General features: G+C 35.3%; 1 protein-coding gene across 1 annotated transcript in view; it reads right to left on the bottom strand.

Annotated features, from left to right (window-relative positions):
• Ush2a (usherin) overlaps positions 1-20,075 on the bottom strand; it is a 740,698-nt gene that overhangs the window by 395,852 nt on the left and 324,771 nt on the right. Inside the window, exons 27-30 of the mRNA XM_015483330.2 lie at positions 17,902-18,175; positions 13,137-13,340; positions 12,923-13,003; positions 10,255-10,455 (exon numbers count right to left, since the gene is read on the bottom strand). Coding sequence (XP_015338816.1) covers positions 10,255-10,455; positions 12,923-13,003; positions 13,137-13,340; positions 17,902-18,175 — 760 coding nt within the window. The remainder of the gene's footprint in view (positions 1-10,254; positions 10,456-12,922; positions 13,004-13,136; positions 13,341-17,901; positions 18,176-20,075) is intronic.

Below are 20,075 nucleotides of genomic sequence, written 5' to 3'. Positions count from 1 at the left end.
GTACCTGGAGACACAATGGAAGAACCCACCCCTATCAAAGAAAACTGGCCTCAGGGAGGAGACCAGAAGAAAAGGCGACTTTCTGGCTCAGGATTCTGCTGCAGTCCTGATAAAATCTAATTTTTAAGTATACATCCCAAACCAGCCGAGTGGATGGATTAAAGAGAGTAAATCAATCCAATGTGCCATGCTTTCTGCCCACTTAAAGGACCCTCGGAAAATAAATTAAAGTCCTAACACAGACATTTTGACACAGTGACCCCATGAAACTGAATAATGACATTTGTTAAATATGGATGAAAATTTAATGGTCTAGGAGAGATGTGGAAACACACCCAGGATGCTTCTTTTCTGGTTCTTAGTAGCCAAGGAAGTTGGTGTTGTTTTTGTGGTTTTGGTAGCATTTTAAATAAAAATAAGGATCTAAGGATCGCTAATATTTATAAAGTAAAAGCCAATTTTCATTTTACCTGAAAGATGAAATAGCAGGCACACCTGGAAACCAAGGTGATATTTTGGAAATTTAAAACTAATTTTTCTTACATTTCATTTCCTTCAAATGGGCTTTTTGACCTCATTTTAAAAACTTTCACTAGGGAACACAGAAAATTGTACACCTTGGGTCAAAGACTATGCTGATTTTGATGTTTATAAATAGGAAAAATAATATTCTTTTATTTCCTTTATAAAATATAGGGCCTAATCCCAGTCTTAACACATGGTTTAACCAGTGATTTTAATTGACCTCAGAGCATTTTCCAGTTAAGATTCTCTCAGCAGGCTTAAATCTAACCTCAATTTTTAAATCATTGCCTTCATGGTAAGAACTACAGAGTCCCTGTCATTTTTATTCTAAACAAATTTGAAGGTAACTCTTTATCTTACTTGAAGGGCAGACACAGACATCATTGGGACTCTCCACATAATATTGGACCTTACTAAGCAGAGAGGTGAGCAAGGAGACAGGAGGAAAAGAAAGAAACAAAAGTCCCCGCTACTGACAAGTGTCCCATGTTCCCTGCTATAAGCCTTTGATGGTATTACCCCATCAAGAGGGAGCTGCTGTGGGGCAGAGCGTGACAGAGTTGCTCACATCTATACAGCTAGAGAACACTAGGGCCAAAGTCAGAACCCACACCTTCTGACCTTTGTTCTTCCCCTGTGATCAAAGCCCCAGGTAAATAAGAAGGAAAGAGATCTACTGACAAAATATTACTAAAAATAATAGTTTGCTTTTTATAGCCAATAGTTGATTAAAAATGTACTCAGAGGTTCAAATTTAATACTAGAATCTACTGTCTACAAAGAGAAAGTAGAAGGCTCGTTACCTCAAACATGCAACTGTGTATTTTTATTCCCTTTTTATTCCCCAAAATACCAATGCATAAGAAACTCCACATGGATGTGTCTGAGTATGTGTGTGTGCATGCCTGATGTTTATATAATTAACTAACATGTTTAATATTGTAGGCATATATACTTGCTTATTTGACTACTACATTGGACTTTTATTATATAAATTTTTTTATACATTCTAAATATAATATAAATAAAAATTTTAAAAGTGAAAACAGACAATTAGGGTGACTGCTCTCTTTCTTTACCAAATCTGAATGACAATCTTAAAGAATTTGTATTGAATGTTATGGGCATGCCTAGTTGATTACCACTTTATCACAGAATATATACCTTACTGTCATTTTTAACCAGGTTATGTGTTACCAAAAAGAAATCCAAATCCAGTCCTGCAAATTCTTATATTTTAAAATGAATAGCTTGTAAAAAAAATAGAAAGGGGAAAAATAAATTCTCTTATAAGAAATTCACAATATATAAGTAGTTCATGAACATTTTGTATTCAGGAGAGTAAAACAAAGCTATTAACTCATCAACACTGCATTACCTAATGAAATTCTTCTACATTAGCTAAGCAGCAACATTACATCATTTCTATTTTTTACTATTTATGTCATAGGCCATATTTTTGTAGTGTGGATTTTTTCAGACTAATTTCTCTTAAGATTTACATTTAAAGAAATAGTTTATAATAAATTACAAATATGGAATATTAGTTTATAGAGTATTATAAAAACTAACAAAGATTTCCTCAAAATTCATCTTTTAACAACACCATCAAAACAAAGTTGTTGTTTTTTTTATTTGCCATTCCTTCTAATGTTTGCTGCAGGTGACAGAGACCACTAATTGGTCTTTATCATATACTACATTCTTCTTCCTCAAATAAAAAGATTTTTTGAGCAGGGCAAATGCCTGCTTTGAATTAGGACATTTCCCAACATAACCTGAGGGTAGGTATAGCTTGTAACTAAGTTCTGACCACAGAATGCAAGCAGAGATGGAGAGACAACTTTTAAAATATACCTTTTTGCATCTGTCCTCAACCATTTTTCCTTCCTACTAGGTGGAAATCTGAATGATAAAGTGGGTGGGTCCCAGGCCTATGAACATCCCACCTCTGCAGTTACTATTTGCAGTGAACAAACAAACAAACAACAACAAACTTTATTGGTTAAATCACTGTTATTTTGGGTTCTCTGCTTCTTAAGTGAAACTAATTAAAAATGATAAGCCCATTTGTATTAGTGTGTCCTTGATAAAAGTCTCAATTTACTGAAGAGAGAATGCTTGGTAGTATATTTATATACTATATTTTGGTAGTATAAAGCAGATGACAGCTGGGCATGGTCTCATATGCCAATAGACCCAGCTACTTGAGGGGCTGAGGCAGGAGGGTCACTTGAGCTTACAAGTTCGAGACCAACCTGGGAAACGTAGTGAGGTCCTATCTCAAAAATAAAATTAAAACTAGATGGCACTAGCTTAGAACACAGAATAAAATTTTTAAATCAAATGAATAATTTATGTGATGTGTAATAATCACCATTGCAGAAGTATTGGTTTCCATTATTATTATTTGGTACTGGGGATTGAATTCAGGGGCACTGGACCACTGATCCACATCCCCTATTTTGTGTTTTATTTAGAGACAGGCTCTAACAGAGTTGCTTAGTGCCTGCTTTTGCTGAGGCTGGCTTTGAACTGGTGATCCTCCTGTCTCAACCTCATGCTGGGATTACAGGTGTGCACCACTGTTTCAGCTTGGATTTCCATTATTTTTAATTTCAAATATATTCTGCTTAAGTCCCATTCTGAGGTATAAATTTTGGAACCAAACTGCAGATTCTATTTACCCTCTACCGGACATTTTTCTCATGGGGAAGATATGTATTAAGTTTCATATGTATATGCATATATGTTAAAGTTGTGATAGTTCTTTACATTATTTCAAAAAAATTCTTTTAGAAGAGCAAAAGGTCTTATGAGACTTTAGTAAGGACCAGCAGTTCAATACACCATTCTACTTATCATGATAATTTAATATTAACACTGCGTGAACTAAAGGGTTAGTAGCAGAAAGCTGAATTCATTTCACCATTGATTTAAAAATTATTTTTTTGTAGTTGTACATGGACAGAATGTCTTTATTTTATTTGTTTATTTTTATGTGGTGCTGAGGATTGAACCCAGTGCCTCACACATGCTAGGCAAGCGCTCTGACAATGACCTACAGCCCCAGCCCCATTTCTCCATTAATTCTTGTTCAAAAATATATTGATCATCTTTCTTGAGGAAGGTCCTGAACCAGACTTGAAATAAATATAAAACATGATACTTATTCTTTAGAAGACTTTTGTCTGATGAAGAAATACAATGGGGTACAGAAAGGAGTCAGAAAACATTATTTATTCCACAACTGTGGAATAAGAATTCTCAGCTAAATAGAAAAGTAAATTGCATGGCATTAAATTACAAATATCTCTTCACAGCCTTCCCATGTAGGTATAATAATAATCTATATTATATATATATATATATATATATATCTTAAGCACATTATGTGTATATGTATGTATATATACACATTCACATGCACACACAGGGTAGCATTTTATTAATGGACTGATATCTGGGTTTAAGATCAAGTCAAGCATGATGCAAAAATGACTTGTGATTTAAACTCTCCTGGCAACTCCTAATATGGCTCATAAAGTATAGTACATTTGGTTTTGTGTATGTCTCCAACTCCTCATTAATCAATGACTCTTCAGGGATCCTGGGCCTTCTTCCTCTTTGAAGGGACCCCAATCCAACAGTGAGTTCTACTTCTTTGTCAGTGGTTGGGAGACCCTAAAATCATTACCATATTCTTTCTTGCTTACAGGTATTATCAGTTCCAGGAGTGGACAGCATTCTTTGCCTAAGGTATTATTTTAAGTGTTTTGTTGTTGTTTATTTGTTTTTTCACTTTTGTCCTCATGCCTTCCTTACTTCCAAGGTGTGTAATCAAAAGTTTATAACTTAAATGCAGGTCATTACAGTTGTACATCATACTTTGAATTGCACTGGTCTTTATTTGCTCTGAAATTCATGGACATTCTGTAATTTAGAACTCTCCCCCACCACCATTTCCAATATAAATAATGAGCTTCTTGCCTTTCTACTGAGCATCACAATGTGGGAGGGTGGCTGGCCAGAAATGTTGCCTCTCACTCAGACCTAACAAATCAGAATCTGCATTTAACCTAGATCCCTGACTAATTCTCATTTCCTTTCCCCTGGGATCTTTCAGAAGCATTGCTCTTGAAGGTCAGAGGCTCTATTTGCATTGTTTTCTATTGCTTCAACTTGTCCTAGCATTTTTCTGGTGGCAAAACTAACACAGAGGGAATGAGAGGACAAAGCAGGGATAAATTAAGCCTTACAGGTGAAAATGATCCCTACTCACCTGACTGTTCCTTGACATGAGTGTTTTTCAATGTGTGGTCCATGACCCTTCTGCAAAAACAATCAGCTGGAGAACTGGGTAAAATGCAGATTTCTACCTCCTGGCACACTTAAGCAATTGGGGNTTTTATGTAAGCAATTTATTTTTAAAGTCATAATAGTTGCCTAATATAAAGAAGGTTTTTATTCCCAATCGAACAGGAGGAAATTCAAATCTAGGGATGTTTTTAAATTTGCCTGATAACATGCAGCAAGTAAGTGGCATATATGGACATTGAGCCTAGATTGATTTGACTCTGTAAGCTTGTTCTGAACTATGAAAGTGAACAAACTACCTCAGATGGAATACATAACATTAAAAGCTGTTATCTCTTACCAGAAAGAATGATCATGTATGCGAGACTAAATTTTTCAAGTAGAAGGAAGACTCAAATTTGAGGAGTAAAAGAGTTCATCATATAACAGAAAAAAATAAATCAATGAAAAAAAAATCAATGTATTTTCTGGTAACAGTTTTCAAGTTAATAGATAAAGAACTCTATATCAGCCAATGAATTTAAACTGCCTATATATCACATTATTTAGTTAAATAAATAAGACGCTAACAAGCAAAATTAATTAAATATTAAAATATGGACAAAAATCACCTCAAGTATTCCAAAGGGGGTTACTTTCAAGACCAACAACAAATATTTCTGAAATTCACTTTACTTATTTTTCTCTCTTTTGATACTTTTCTTAACCAATGGACAAAGCAATTGCCACCAATCAATCTACATACCCTTAACATCTCCAGCAAACCCAGTCTTCTGTTTCTCTATGTTGTCATCCCTTTCATACCACTTTCTAGTATTTATTTTCTTCATTGTGAAATTCTCTAACTTTGATAATTTACCCAAGCTGGCTCTGATGACTCTCAGCTCATATACAGTCCCATCTTCCTAATTCTTCACAATCAAAGTCCACCTGACCATATCAGAGTTTTTATTAATTTTTAAGATTACCTTCTGTACATGTTCTTGCCTTCCCATTTTCAAATTGTGAGCAACACTTGTACCTTTATAATTCCTTGTGAGGAATAAAGTTAAAGAAGTCCTAGTCCATACTGGAAATTTAAAAAAAAAAATGGTAAAACAAAATAAATAACAAATAATTAGCAAAAACTGGAAAGCCTAAAACATGATAGTAGATATACAAGCAATTACATTAATTGCAAAAATACACGTGGAGAGACATCCCCTACTAAAATACAGAGAATTTTAAAATGAATTATTAAAACTCAAGCTATAGATATATTCCTAAAACATCATGTCTCTTTAAGATTAAAATAGAAATAATGAATACAAAAAGTAATTTTTTAAAATGCAAGAAAAAACTGAATATCTCAAGGAAAACATTGACAAAATTGCATTCAGAGTGGAGACATTTTTCCTAGTTTTTGACAGATTGGGTATATAAAAATCAAATAACAATTAGTCAGTGTTTCTCTAATTTTCTTCTCCCTATACACTATTTACATGCTTCACATGCACTATCATAACATCCACTGTCCTGGTTTCCAATCTGGTGGGGTCTCTCCTCCAGGGAGATAGATATCTTTCATAATCTTGGAAGAGACTGGTTTAATTTAAAATGCTTCTCTACACCCAGTTTCTAAATAGATCTTACTATAAATTTAGAATTACTATTTCAGAGAATGTATTGCTTATTATTAAGCTGCTATATTTAACTTAAACAAATATTAGTCTACCATGAATGGAGCATATGGAAAATTTCCAAATCACCCATAGGAAAGTAACACAAAATTTAAATATTATATTAACCACATAAATATTTTTTAAATATGTGCAAAAGGCAAATTAAAAGAAAACTGACACATTCAGGGGAGTTTGCATCATCTGAGACTAACTTGCATATTCTTCCTCATAGTGTAAGAAATACTTTCTTTCAATCAATGAAAAAAAAAGTGCTCCTACAATGGAAAAACTAACAATGAACCTATTTAAACTTGTCATAGAAGTATAAGTGCTCAATGCATATTGAAAATGTTTAATCTCTATGGTTTTCAAATAAGTTCAAATTATGACAATATTCTGACATACTTTACCTTATAAAGCATGGTGTTGATTAGGAGAGAATTAAATGTGCAATACTGTATTCTGCTTGCTGGTAGAATATAATTCACGCACACTTTTGGAGAAATAATTGGCAGCAATACAGCTAAAAAATCACTACTCTTTTCTTGAAAAAATTACCATATGCTAAGTACTGGATACACAGTTTATAGACATCTGATAGTGTCCATGTCGACCACAATGCTGTGTGCTTTATGCATACTTGGACTCATTTTCTCCTTTTATTGATCCCATGAGGTAAGTAGTTGTATTTCATTCTCATTTACCCATAAGCAATCTGAAGCACACAGAGTTTAATTGATCTGTCCAAGTTATATAGCTGAAACATGTTAGAAGTAGAATATGATATTGTTTAATATTTGTAACATTTTACTTAAGTATTAGTCTCTTATTTACAAGCTAAAGCATTAAAGAAGGGTCCACAAGGATGTATAGAGTCCCCAAGTCACAGGGAAAGTATGCAGCAGGGATTTGTACTAATGCCTGACTTCCAAATCCAAGATTGTGCAAAGCTTTAAGAGTCTTTGTCCTAGTTGTTCCATTTCTAGGGATTTATCTGTGAACATGGTCAGGAACTGCTCTGAAGAATTTTATACATATACACACATATTTTATCATATTAATTATAACAGGAAAAGTTGGGAATTCAGAAGGGGAGACTGAGATAAAATGTGATTGAGGAAGAGTCAGTGGAAAGATTTTGAGTGGTAACATTGTTCTGCAGAGTGGATTCATGGGTAGGACAGCAAAAAAAAAAAAAAGCTGCAAAATATGAGTATTGCAGTTGTTCAGGCAAGAATTACAGTGGTTTGGCCTGACCAATTGATATGAAATAGATGGATACACTTAATAAATTGTATGAACAAGTTTTTTTGAAAACGGATCAGCAAATATGAATATGAGGTATGAAGGAGATGGTTAAACATTAAGAATAACTCAAACTTGAATAAGTGCTGGCTAGAGTTATTTATTGATGCAGGAGGAAACATTCCAGTTTGAGGATGTTAAATTCAGACAGACAGACATCCTATTGGTAATGTCAATGTGTCCAAATGCCTGTTGGATGCAGACATTTGGATGTCTAGGTGAGATGCAATTTGGAATGAGAAGCATCTCTATGTTCTATGAATCCATAAGGTTTCTGGAACAAATCTGGAGAAAGAGGGGTTGGGGGATGAGAACAGGGTCCAGTTCTAAATCTTGAGACTCTCCAAGATGTAATCAAGGAATAAGCAAAAAAAACATTGAGAAAAAGGGTAGTAGGGGGCACCAAGAACCAGGATTCAGAAAAAAAGAGTCACAGAAGAAATATTTCAAGAAATGGTAAGAAATTTAGTGTGTAGAATGCTGTAGAGTGGTGAGGATGAGGGCTGTAAACTGTTCTTTGCTTATGTAAAAATGGCTAAAGGAGTGAGCAGAAGCCAGATAAAGTGAAAGAACATGATCAATGTTCCTACATACTTCCCACTAGCAGGAAGTCTGGGAAGAGCAGAGAGAGAGCAAAACTGGAGGGGAACTTATTTGAACAGAGGTTTTGTTGTGATGGCTTGGTAAGTTTGCTTTTAGCAAATAGTCAGAATTTGAATGATCCTGTGAAGAATTACCAGAGTCAGAGGTTCTCAAACTTTGGAATGCATCAGAATCAGCTAAGAGCTTGTTAAAACAAGAATTGGTAATTTATGGCCTAGGGTTTCTGACTCAGCAGGAGAAACAGAGGCCAGAGAATTTGCTTTAATAATAAATTGATGCATTTAATAATAATTTTAACAATAATAATAAGCTGATACTGATACTCCTACGGCCATGCTCTAGTACAGCAGAGAGAGATTAAAAATATAAGTGAAAGGAAGATTAGCTATCAGTAACATCTCAAATGACAGAGTTGGTCTAGGAGATTTATGAAGGTTTTATTTTTGATAGGAAAAAGGAAACTCTGTGAAAAAAAAGATAGGAAAAAAATAAAAATAAATAATGAAAATAAAATGATAGCAAATACTTACCATATGCCAAAAATGGTTTTATATCTTTTAGCATTTATTGATTCATTAAAGACTTGATAAAATTCTCGTTGGGCAGAAATATACCTAATATATACCTTTGATAAAAAGAATGTAACAAAAGTCCTATATATCAGATTCTTATTTCCTCCATGGTATCTAATTTGATCTAAAATATAAAACCATCATGTGAGTAGGATGAGGAAGGAAGGTTAACATTTGGATTGCTTGAAGAAATATATTTACAGAGGAGAATGGGACCAGGAGCTTATGATAAAGGCATGGTAGGATTGGGGTCAACATCAAAGGCCCATTTGAAATTGAGATGGAGCATTTTCAATGACAACTCCTTGATATTTGTCAGCTTGCTTTGCTGTCACATGCAATGTGGAAAAAAGTAAGCTGTGGACTTCATCAGCTTGGGTTTTTATCAAGAGGGTAAAAGCTATAAAGCAAGTAGAGAGTATGATTTTTTTTAATTGGTCACATACAGGGATTTAAGTTATAGATTCTAAAATTTCTAAAGCAGGAAGTAAAGACTCAAGGGATCAAGCAATACAAATGTCGAAAAGAAGAAAGATATTTAAGTTATTCTAACATCCATATAATGACTCAAGTTACATTATTTTCATAGAAATTTTTTTCTCCCCAATTTGATGCATTTTACCTTTTTTGGTTTAAGTCTTACTTTGGTTTCCCATATAAGTGTAGGTTTAGCATTTCAGAAAAGCTGAAAAATGCTTGTTTACTAGATGTGCAAAGATTTCATTGTTGGCTATGTAAATGGTTTACATGGGTGCATCTCATCCTAATCCTTCTTCATGGCACAAGGCACCGTGAGAAATCGATTCACTGATTTGCCAGTCAAACTGCTGGGGCTCTAACACTGCTCCACCTCAAGATAATTAGGTTTAATTAGCAATTTTACAATAAATAATGGTGATGTGAACTTGGGCTAGTCCCAAAGAGTAAAGTTTTGCATGGTAAAATAGGTAAGTTACATGCATGTACAAGACCCAAAAAATATATCTGTGCAGGTTCAAGAGGTATAGCCACCTATAGGCTGATGTTCTGGGGAAGGAAAATGTACCAACATTGTAATGAATTTGTCCATGAGAGCGCAAGCACATTATAGGATTATGCTTTTCATCCTAGGTAGACAGATCCAGACTTCTACCATATTAGATGGTGGTTCTTGTTTTTAAGCAAGCAAAATATCAGTATATTTAAAGTATAAGGTTTGTAGAAGATTTTTTTTTTCTTAAAATCCAAACAAAAAGAAGTTAATGAGATCTATTCCATCGTGGAATAATCACCTTTATCCATGAGGTTACTGAAATTGACAAACTCAGCACTGGCAGAGGGCATTGGGGGTCCATAGGGGTCATCCTCACTGTAGGCTTTCAGAATGTACTTCTCAATTACACCTCTAACCACAACAGGTTCATCCCAGGTCACCTCAATGCTATATCCGTTTATGCTGCGGACTCTTGAGGGAGTTGGCACACTTTGTGGAGCTATGAAAGAATAAAAGAGAAAATAGAGAAAATGGCAGTTCTGTGAAGACTATTGCCCCTATTCTTCACTTTTAATGGCTGCAGTAAATCAGACTCCAACCATTAGCATAAATACAATTTATTAGAGTTGTAACTTTTCAGCATTGATTTAATATGACTGCACATCTTGAGCCATTCAGTTTAAGCGATATTTCAAAACCATCAAAACTCCATCGACATAACATTCTTTTAAGTCTAGTCCAGGTTTTCCAAAAACATTTAATGTATCCGACATGTTTAAACATCACTCATAAAGAAGGAGGTGGCTGGTAGGCAGATAACAAGTTCATGCAATATTATGATGTACCCCTCTGAAGCAAGATAATTAGACTGTTATTATACATAATGGTTTGACACTTTTATATCTTCTGTGTATTGGTCCCAAAATGTCACACATGTGATTGTGTTGTACTTGAAATTTCTGGCCCAAATTCGATTGTTACTCAAATTAATTTTAAAGAAGCAAAGTTCTACCAGCTAAGATGTGGAGGATATATTTTTTTATTGAATTTTGGGGGCTAGGCAAGCTAGTGCCCTTGAGATCCCCCCAAATCATTTTCAGAGTCATTCTTTCCAAAACAATGACACAAAATTAGAGAGTCTGAAGGAAGTGTAAAATCTCACTTATAAGCTAAGCCTCCTAATTTCAAAAATCCATAACCTTTAACTATTTATTAGATATTTCTACAGATCTGATCAGTAACAACTTCATCACAACTGACTGCACTGGGGACACAAAGAGCCCAAAGAACTCTGTGGCAGGATGATGGATGAGACCTGCTCTAGCTGCTCATGGGCTCCTGAGCCCTGTCGATGGAGGATCACTCTAGTTTTCCCACATCAAATATCCTCCTTCTCCGACTTTATTGTTCAGACCAATAAAACTGGATGGCTTTCAGGAAAACAGAGTGAACAAAAAGCATGAGAGGAAACAGAGAGGGAAAGAGCCACTCTCTGTGCAATTAATACACCACAGGCACCTATAGGAAACACACAGTCCACACAATGGAGTGGCAGGTAAAGGGACAATGGGAGAGATGTTGATTTTATTAGTTCTGATATGTGGTACAGGGCAAAGTACACTACTGTCTAACAGATGGTCTTCTCATAAGGGACAGAGCAAAACTGACTCAAAAATAATTAAATAGTGCAATTATTCTCCAACCCTTGGGAGCATGTAGCTGCTCAGTGTTGTGGTCAGATTGTAAATATGAATTTATGGCACAAGACTCTGTGGTCAGATCATCACTATAAATTCAGAGCTCAACTTGCATACTTTCTCAGTGGTACTCAAGTGGGGACAAAAGCTATGTAAATAATGCACTTTCTAGATACCTGTTTAAATTATTGACATAGTCAAAAGTAGGCTTTATAATATATTTGCTAAGAAAGTAGAGGACTCTGAAACTAGGGCAGAAAACATGTCAGTAACAAATGAATATTTTGTACTAGATATTTCTCTCAGCTCTGAAGTTGAAATAGATTTTAAGAGATCATTAGGCTCACTGTCTGGCGTATAAATAGATGATAATTTAAATCATCCTTGAAATGCATTTCAAGTGGTCCTCTTCTGGGAAACCAGAAGATAGCCAGCCTTGAAAGTTATTGTTAGTAGCCCACCACAGTATTTTTTAAATCATCTTTTAAATTAAGAAGATTCCTCAAAAGACATGAAAAAAATGTATCTTTAGAAAAAAAGTGTTACTATATGGCAAATTTTTATTTCAAAGGCATAAATGGCAACCATTTTAAGATATGCCTGCCTTTCTGACAGATATTTTGTTCAAAATGGTAGAATGCTATTGATTTACAAAAGTCTTGTGTTGAACACCTTCCTGTGATGCTATTATGTAAAAATTGTACAAAACATTTTCTAGTCAGTTGTATCAGATTAGATCTACAATATTCTATCTCCTAGAAGTTTCTCTTCCAATTCAAAACAATTCAACTGATCAGCAATTTCTCTCCCATGAGAGTCATTCTAAGATCCTAATAGCCAACACCATAGCAAACATCTGCAATTATGTGGTAACCGATGCATCTGCTTCCAACTAGGTCCCAGTTCAAATGTGCTCTCTGCAAGAGAGTTAAGATATCACCCCATCTGATGGTAATCCTGGCCTCTGCCCTCGGTTGCTTAAGATCTATGCAGTCTGCAAGCTTTCCTTATCCTCGGACATAATACCATTGGTGAAGTTTGCATCCAAATAGGATAGAACCCAGCATTAGCAAATACTATATTCTATAAAAATCAGAAGCACTGATCTATAAAACTAGTTTAGTCATTAACCTTTCCAAACTAAGGTATTCACTGTGGCAAGATTACAAAAATATTTCTACTTCAGGGTAATAGCCTTTCCTTTGTTGTACATGCACAGATATGTGCCTACGTGTACACACACACAAGTTTAAGGTAACCAGTATTCACCTGTTCCTGCTGTGCGTGCCCGACTCCAGTCACTGTCTACTGACCCTCCTTCATGCGAAGCTATCACTCGATACAGGTGTTCTTAAGTGGAAAAAAAAAAAAAAAGAAGTCAAAAGATTAAATTAGTTCTCAGATTAACTACTGAAGGGTCGTTGGCAGGGGAGGAGAAAAATTGGAGACATGGGACATTTAATTTAGAGGAGTTCCACATTACCTGTAAAGGGCTGGAGACCACTCTCATAAACACCCTGCTCTTTTCCCTGGTAAACCAGGATGGAGTCATTTCCCCTGCAGTTAACAGCGCTGTCAGTTGATAGGCATCCATCCAGATTGACTCTGACAGCGCTGCTGGACACAGATGCCAAGTTAACGACAGCACCCCGTGTAAATTTAACATCCTTCATGCAACCACCGAAACCTAGCAAATAGTAAGGGATTAGTATCACATAAAGGGCTTGAGTCATTAATTACCAATCATTTTTGTCCTCTGCAGTGCTACGTTTTGGGGGGAGGGAGGGATTAGAGACAATTGTAAACTTTCATGTCTTCTTTTGGAAATCCTTTATGGCTTCTGCTTTTCATCTGGTTAAGTTGTCAGAAGAAAATATTTGTCTTTCTGCTATTTTGAAAATCTATACATGGATAACTGCAATTCAACTTTTGATATCAGAAAGCATTTTTTTAAAAAAAACCTCTTTAGGCTTACATTTTCTAAATTCTATTTCTTGTTATGAAATAAAATTTAGGCTATTACATATTCTGGTAAGGCTGTAGCCACATGTCCTTCAATTCTGGAAAGTTAGGTTACTATATAAATCAGCATTGTTAAGTGCCAAAACATAATATTTGAATTAGCACAATTATGCAACCAGCTCAGTGGAAAGAAAACACACTTTGAAGATGTTGTGCGGGATAGGCAGAATATAGATTCAAAATATATTACAATCCTTAGACACTGCCATGAGTTGCATAATAATCATTTCAGAGGTATGAAATGCAGCCCCAGTTAAACTGGTGTAGAGAAGAGCTATTGCTGGGCATCATCTTGTATATACAAAATTCAAATATGAACCTTGAATATATGCAATGCATGGAGTCAGTGATTGAACAACTCCTGCCTTGAATCACATGTCATTTTATCTAAACAGATGAGGTCAGTGAAGTTTGGCACAACTCTTCCCAGGAATCTGCACAAAATTGGGACCATAGAACTGAGTTTGAGATTGCTAGAGAATACGTACATGCTCTCTTTGAACAAAGCACTGTTGAGTTTGAAAGGCCACAAATACATGGTTAGCTCTTTTCAAGATTAAAATGACCATATTGTTCTCTTCAACATTTATATAATGTCTTATTATGTCTTCTAACACATTAAGTTACAGGCTATTTCCTTTAAAATGCTTTTTTCTATTATTCACATTCCTTTAGGCCCAACTGATCAATACTACTAGTCTAGCTCATACTGACAGTAGACACTAAATAAGTTGGGTGAATTGAATTGAAAGCAGTAAAGCTGAGTACAAAGGCATTTGCTGCAAAATTCAGAAGCTACGATTTCTAAACTTTTATCAGCAGTAATTTTCTGATGGCACATAACTGAGTTACCTAATGTCTCTGTACCCAAATTTTCCTGCCAACAAAGAGAGACCAGGAAGAGGCAACTTTGGCAAGCAAGTAAGTGCTATTCTAAGAAATGTCACTTTACAATATAGTTTCAGGTTGGCAAGATGAAAACAATTCTGGATATGAATGATGGTAATAGTTGTACAACAATATGCATGTCTTTGTTGCCATTGAACACTCAAAATTGGCTACAAGGGTAAGTTTCATGCTATTTGTATTTCCATACAATTTTTTAAAATTAGGGAATTAAAAACAAAATGTCATACAAATTAATTCACAAGACAGAATTTGGAATTTGGAGAAGGCTACAGAGATGGCAGTCTTCAACTTGCAGCTGAAAAGAAAAGTTCAGATAGTCATAAAATGGTGTTTGTAAGTATGAATCCTTCTGAATCAATGGTCCTCTAGCCTCAGACCTTGAAAATGCTACTGCAGAGTTCTGTGGGGTCTTTCCCATGGTATCCTGGTGGTGACCAGAGTGGAGTCAAATGAACTTTGACTTTTGATTCTGTATAACCAGAAATACTCCCCAAGTGACTTCAAAATTTGAGTGAGACATGAAGAAGACAAAAAGGGGCAGTTGCAGATGCCTGTAGTCCCAGCAATTCAGGAGGCTGATGCAAGTGGATTATAAATTCAAGGCCAGCCTGAGTAATTTAGTGAGACTCTGTCTCAAAAAAAAAAAAAAAAAAAAGGTTAAAAATGAACCAGGGAATGTGCAGGGAAATATAGTTCAGTGGTTAAATGAATCTTGGGATCCAATTCCCAGTACAAAAAAAAAATGAAGAAGAAGANAGGAGGAGGAGGAGGAGGAGGAGGAGGAGGAGGAGGAGGAGGAGGAGGAGGAGAAGGAGAAGAAGAGTAGAAGTAGCGGGGTGAAAGGGAATGGGCGGGCACTGGCATGCTGTGAGAGGAGGAGACTTCTTTTCTTGCTCCCCTGCCTTTGTGAGAATCAAAAGAGCTCTGGGTTAGCAAATCAGAAAAACAGTAGCCCTTCATTAGAGAAGGCAGCCCTGCACTAGTGCACTTGGCTTGACAATCAGGCTGGGTTCCAGTCCCCACTCCCTTCTTGTCCTTTGGAAACTTTGGGCAGAACATAGCCCATGACACTGTATGCCATGGCCCAGTCATGCCCAACCTAGATGTCAATGATTGTCCCAAGTGATAATTTTAAGGAGACAAACACCCATGATCTGAGGTCTTACAGTTTCAGCAAATTATGTTGCCCAGAATTTCAAAATGGAGAGGAGATTAATTTTTCATTTGACTCAAAGGAAGATCATAACATTAATTGATAAGTAAAAATAGCACTAATATGATAGCAAAATAGAGCCGCTGAGAAAAAGGTGCTAATTAAGAAGCATAGAAAAGGAACAAGAAAGGTTTTGAAGGCTATTGATAGTGGATTGAAAGAAATACATTAAGTGAACATGATTCATTTTAATTGCAATTGACTACCTGCAATGCTCCACCTCTGTATGGTGAATATTTTCCTTGATGTCTATATAGAGCATTCAGTTACTTATAGAGATCAGTGTCTCTCAAAGCATCTGAGTGAGAATGTTAAGAATGGGGGTCTCAAAATCTGCCTTTTAAAATAAAAGGCATGTGATTCCAGTGTATCCTGAATACTACTAATAATAAGAGCTAATTTCAATTTTTTCCTGTCACCATTCTTTAATATTTTATCAGTGGCCTGAGAACCACCGATATGAATGATACTGCAATGATAAAAATTTAGTATTACCCATAAATAAAATATCTTTCAGTATCATCGACTTAGTCCTAGTGTGGGTAAAATGATTCCCCTTGGGTCTGTGTTGATGTTTTAAACTTCTGTCATTATTATCTTACAATTTCACTTTATCCAAGTCTCCAGGACAATCAATAATTATGGGTTTAGGTGTAATTCAAAAGCACAAGCCTAGATAGGTGTGTTTTTTCCCCCTAGATATAAACAGGATCAAATATCTCACTCCTACAAAGAGTTTTCAAGTTCTTTCTAACCTCAGAAACCTGAAAACCTGGAGAAGCTCTTATATGAATGTAATATTTTTAGCCGCTGTTACATCTTAAGTGCCTCGAAAATGTCATTACTGTCTTACACCCCAGTTATTCATTAACTCCTTACTACTACCCTTCTAAAAGTCTCCTTAGAGCTTGCCATATATTTTCTATTCAAAGGCATTTAAATCTTTATGTACTTACCAAATAGGCAAAGACTGCTTCATGGAAATTTTAACCATTCACGGTACATAGATTTTAAAAGACACAGAGAATATTTTCTACATGAGAGCGTGCTTGGTCACACTCTAGGTATTACAGTGCTCTCTCCATTTGAGAGAGGAACAGCACCCAATGATCCCTAAATGGGAATGCTTAACTGTAATCAGGAGAACGGACAGTGACATCAAGTTTACTAGGAGACTTACTGTCTCACTGTCAGCTAAGTAGCCACCTGACCTTAGGCAAGCTATTTTTCTTTGCACTTTTCAGTTTCCTCATCTGTAAAACAGATGATACAATGAATAGCAGTGCCTAACTCATGAGCTTCTTAAGAAGAACCAACTCGCTTCTCAATCAAAGCTCTCAGAACCATGCCTGCCATACACAATGCACTCAGACATGGCTAGCTTTTTAAGTTAATAATGTCTCAATTACCTTCAAACTTACATGAGTTAAAGTTTTGCTTTAGTTATAAATAATGCCCTTTCCTTTCTCTGATGGTTATTAATAATCAACAATATGTAAATTTCATACAAGTTTTTGGAATTCAAATAAACCCACACATTCATGTGTTTTTTTTTTTTCTGCATGAAAACTGTAGTGGTGAAAGGATGTAGACAATTTGCATTTATTCAGAGAGAAAAATAACTAAATTTGCCATTATTGCTAGTTGTGCCTACCAATTTCATTTTTTAGATATGAAAATGTAGATACTTATCAGTATCCAAAAAAAAAATACTAGAACCACATGTGTTTTCATGGAAAATGTGGGAGGAAATATATTTATAGTATTATGTATAATATGTGGAATTATAGTCACATAATAATATAAACAAAATGACATGTAATATGTATATAATTACTTTTATGTATGTATATATCAATTATAGTTGTTGAGGACATGTTAGAATAAATATAATGATTATAAATCGTATGATAGCATACAGAAAACTATTTCTAAAAGTATTTCGTGGTTGTTTTTAGGACTTAAAATTCTCCATAAAAGGGAGAGGGTGCTGGTGGGTCTTACTTTGAGCCTGAGTTTATTGCCATATCTTGAAGCACAGAACCATCAAATTTGGCAGAACCAGAGCCATACCAGCCTGTGGATTTCACTAGAGGGAATTTACCTTGTTCCAAACTCAACTGCCTGTAAGAGTTCCACAACTCCCGTGGGATTCCTCCCACATAGACAGGTGAATTCACCAGCAGAGGCTCAACTCTGGAACCAGCTGAATGCTCCGTCAGCTCATTCACGCTTGCTGCTATGACAGAGCCTTTCTTTTTAACAATGACTTTATTCCACTTTCCATCACAGTAGGTCAGTCCTAGCCGTAGATCCACTTGTGCAAAGGTAAGATTGGCATTTAACCGGAAGCTCAACATTCCACTCTTCAGCTCCACCTGTATTCCATATTAAAAAAGAAAATAGGTCTATACAAAGGCTGCAGAAGGGCAGTTTGGAAGAGAACAGAAGTTTAATTTCTTGAAGAAAAAGAACTTTCCCTAAAACAACTCTGTAGAAGTGTTTCACTGTATCCTAAGTAGAACTGGAGTGATATATAATAAAATACTTTGAAAGTTTACTATTAGCATGAACAATGTTGTATTGAGTACAACAAATTCATACCCAGTAATGATTGTATTTTGTGATGTGATATTATGTCCGACTAAGCTTTTTTTTTATAAAAGCATAGTTAAAAGACTAAATCCTAGGATAAGTGACTGAACAATTGAAGATAAAAGAACAGCTTGAACTATGACTCTATATTTGAGTTTTTAGAAAATGGGAAAATACTACTTCATATGTCAATTTAATTTGGGGGAAAATATAATGAGACAATAAGAAAATGAAATGTCAAGCTTGATGAAGCTTATTTTAACTGGTTAGTGAACTCAATTTCAAATTTGTAAGATATATTTTGATTCAATATTTCAGCCTTATTCTAAATCTCTAACATAATTGCTTTTATGTGTATTCTTTTAGATTAATTTGACATTTCCTAATGCAAACATATCTCACTCAAATTTTCGTAGTAAAGGAAATATATTTGTATGTGTTCTTTCAAATGTCATATGATAATTTTACCTATCATGTTTTTTATTTCATTAAAAGTTCAATTAGCTACCATAGGAGAGTTAAAATATTGTGCAAATAAAAAAGACCAGGTAAAATTATTATGTTTTTCTATATAAATATCATATTCATGAAGTACTTCAGGTAAGCATTCATTTAATTACCCTTTATTCAATAAATGCTGAATCCCTAATTATGTTCACATACCTGCTGCTCTAAGACAAACATGGTTCCCAGGAATCACATTAATAGTAGAGGTAAACATATAGTACCAATTCAATAACTAACATATGGATGAGGTACCATGGGAACAGAGACCAGATATGCATTTTATTCCCTAGAAATCTGGGAAGATTTAAAGTAAGGTTTAAAGAAGTATGGAGCCAGATACGGTGGCACACACCTATAATCCTATCAGCTCATGAGTCTGAGACAGGGAGATGGCAAGTTCAAAGCCAGCCTCAGCAATGGCAAGGTGCTAAGCAACTCAGTGAGACCATCTCTAAATAAAATACAAAATAGGGCTGGGGATATGGCTCAGAGATGCAGTGGTCGAATGCTCCTGAGTTCAATCCCTGGTACCACCCTACTCCCCAAATATAAAAGCCTCATGGAGGGTTCTACAAGGAGGAAGGCTAACACGCACAATGGAATGGACATATGAGGTTAAAGAAAGTTACTCCTGGGTCTGGGGATATAGCTCAGTTGGTAGAGTGCTTGCTTCATATGTACAAGGTCCACCAAAAAAAAAAAAAAATGGAGAGAGAGAGAGAGAGAGAAAGAGAGAGAGGGAGGGAGGGTACCCAGGGAAATAAGAGAGTATATATGTGGGTAGTACCCATCCGACAATATTTATTGTGTATGTAGTAATTGACAAGGGTTAGGCAGTAAGGACACAACTGAAGAAGAGCTGAGGTCCATGTGTTCATAGAAACCTCATTCCAGAGGAAGACACCAATAATAAACAATAGAACAATACTTGAAATCAAGCACAAATTTTAAGAAATGTCACAAATGGTTAAATTTCCATTTACCTTATTAGCAAAATTGACATATAAACTAGAAAGCAAAAACCTATGAATTGAAAATACCTTAGAATCCTAAAATCACAAGACACATTTTATTGCCTATTTGCCCAGATATTAAAAATCTGAGGGTAAGATGTCCATAATTTTCTCTTATTTCCAGGTTAGTACTTGTAAAGAACTTCTCTTATAAAGACAACTT

This window comes from Marmota marmota, unplaced genomic scaffold (assembly GCF_001458135.2).
Source record: "Marmota marmota marmota unplaced genomic scaffold, marMar, whole genome shotgun sequence".
Taxonomy (NCBI): Eukaryota; Metazoa; Chordata; class Mammalia; order Rodentia; family Sciuridae; genus Marmota; species Marmota marmota.
The sequence above is the reverse complement of the archived record's forward strand: the minus strand, read 5'-3'. Positions and strand labels throughout refer to the sequence as shown.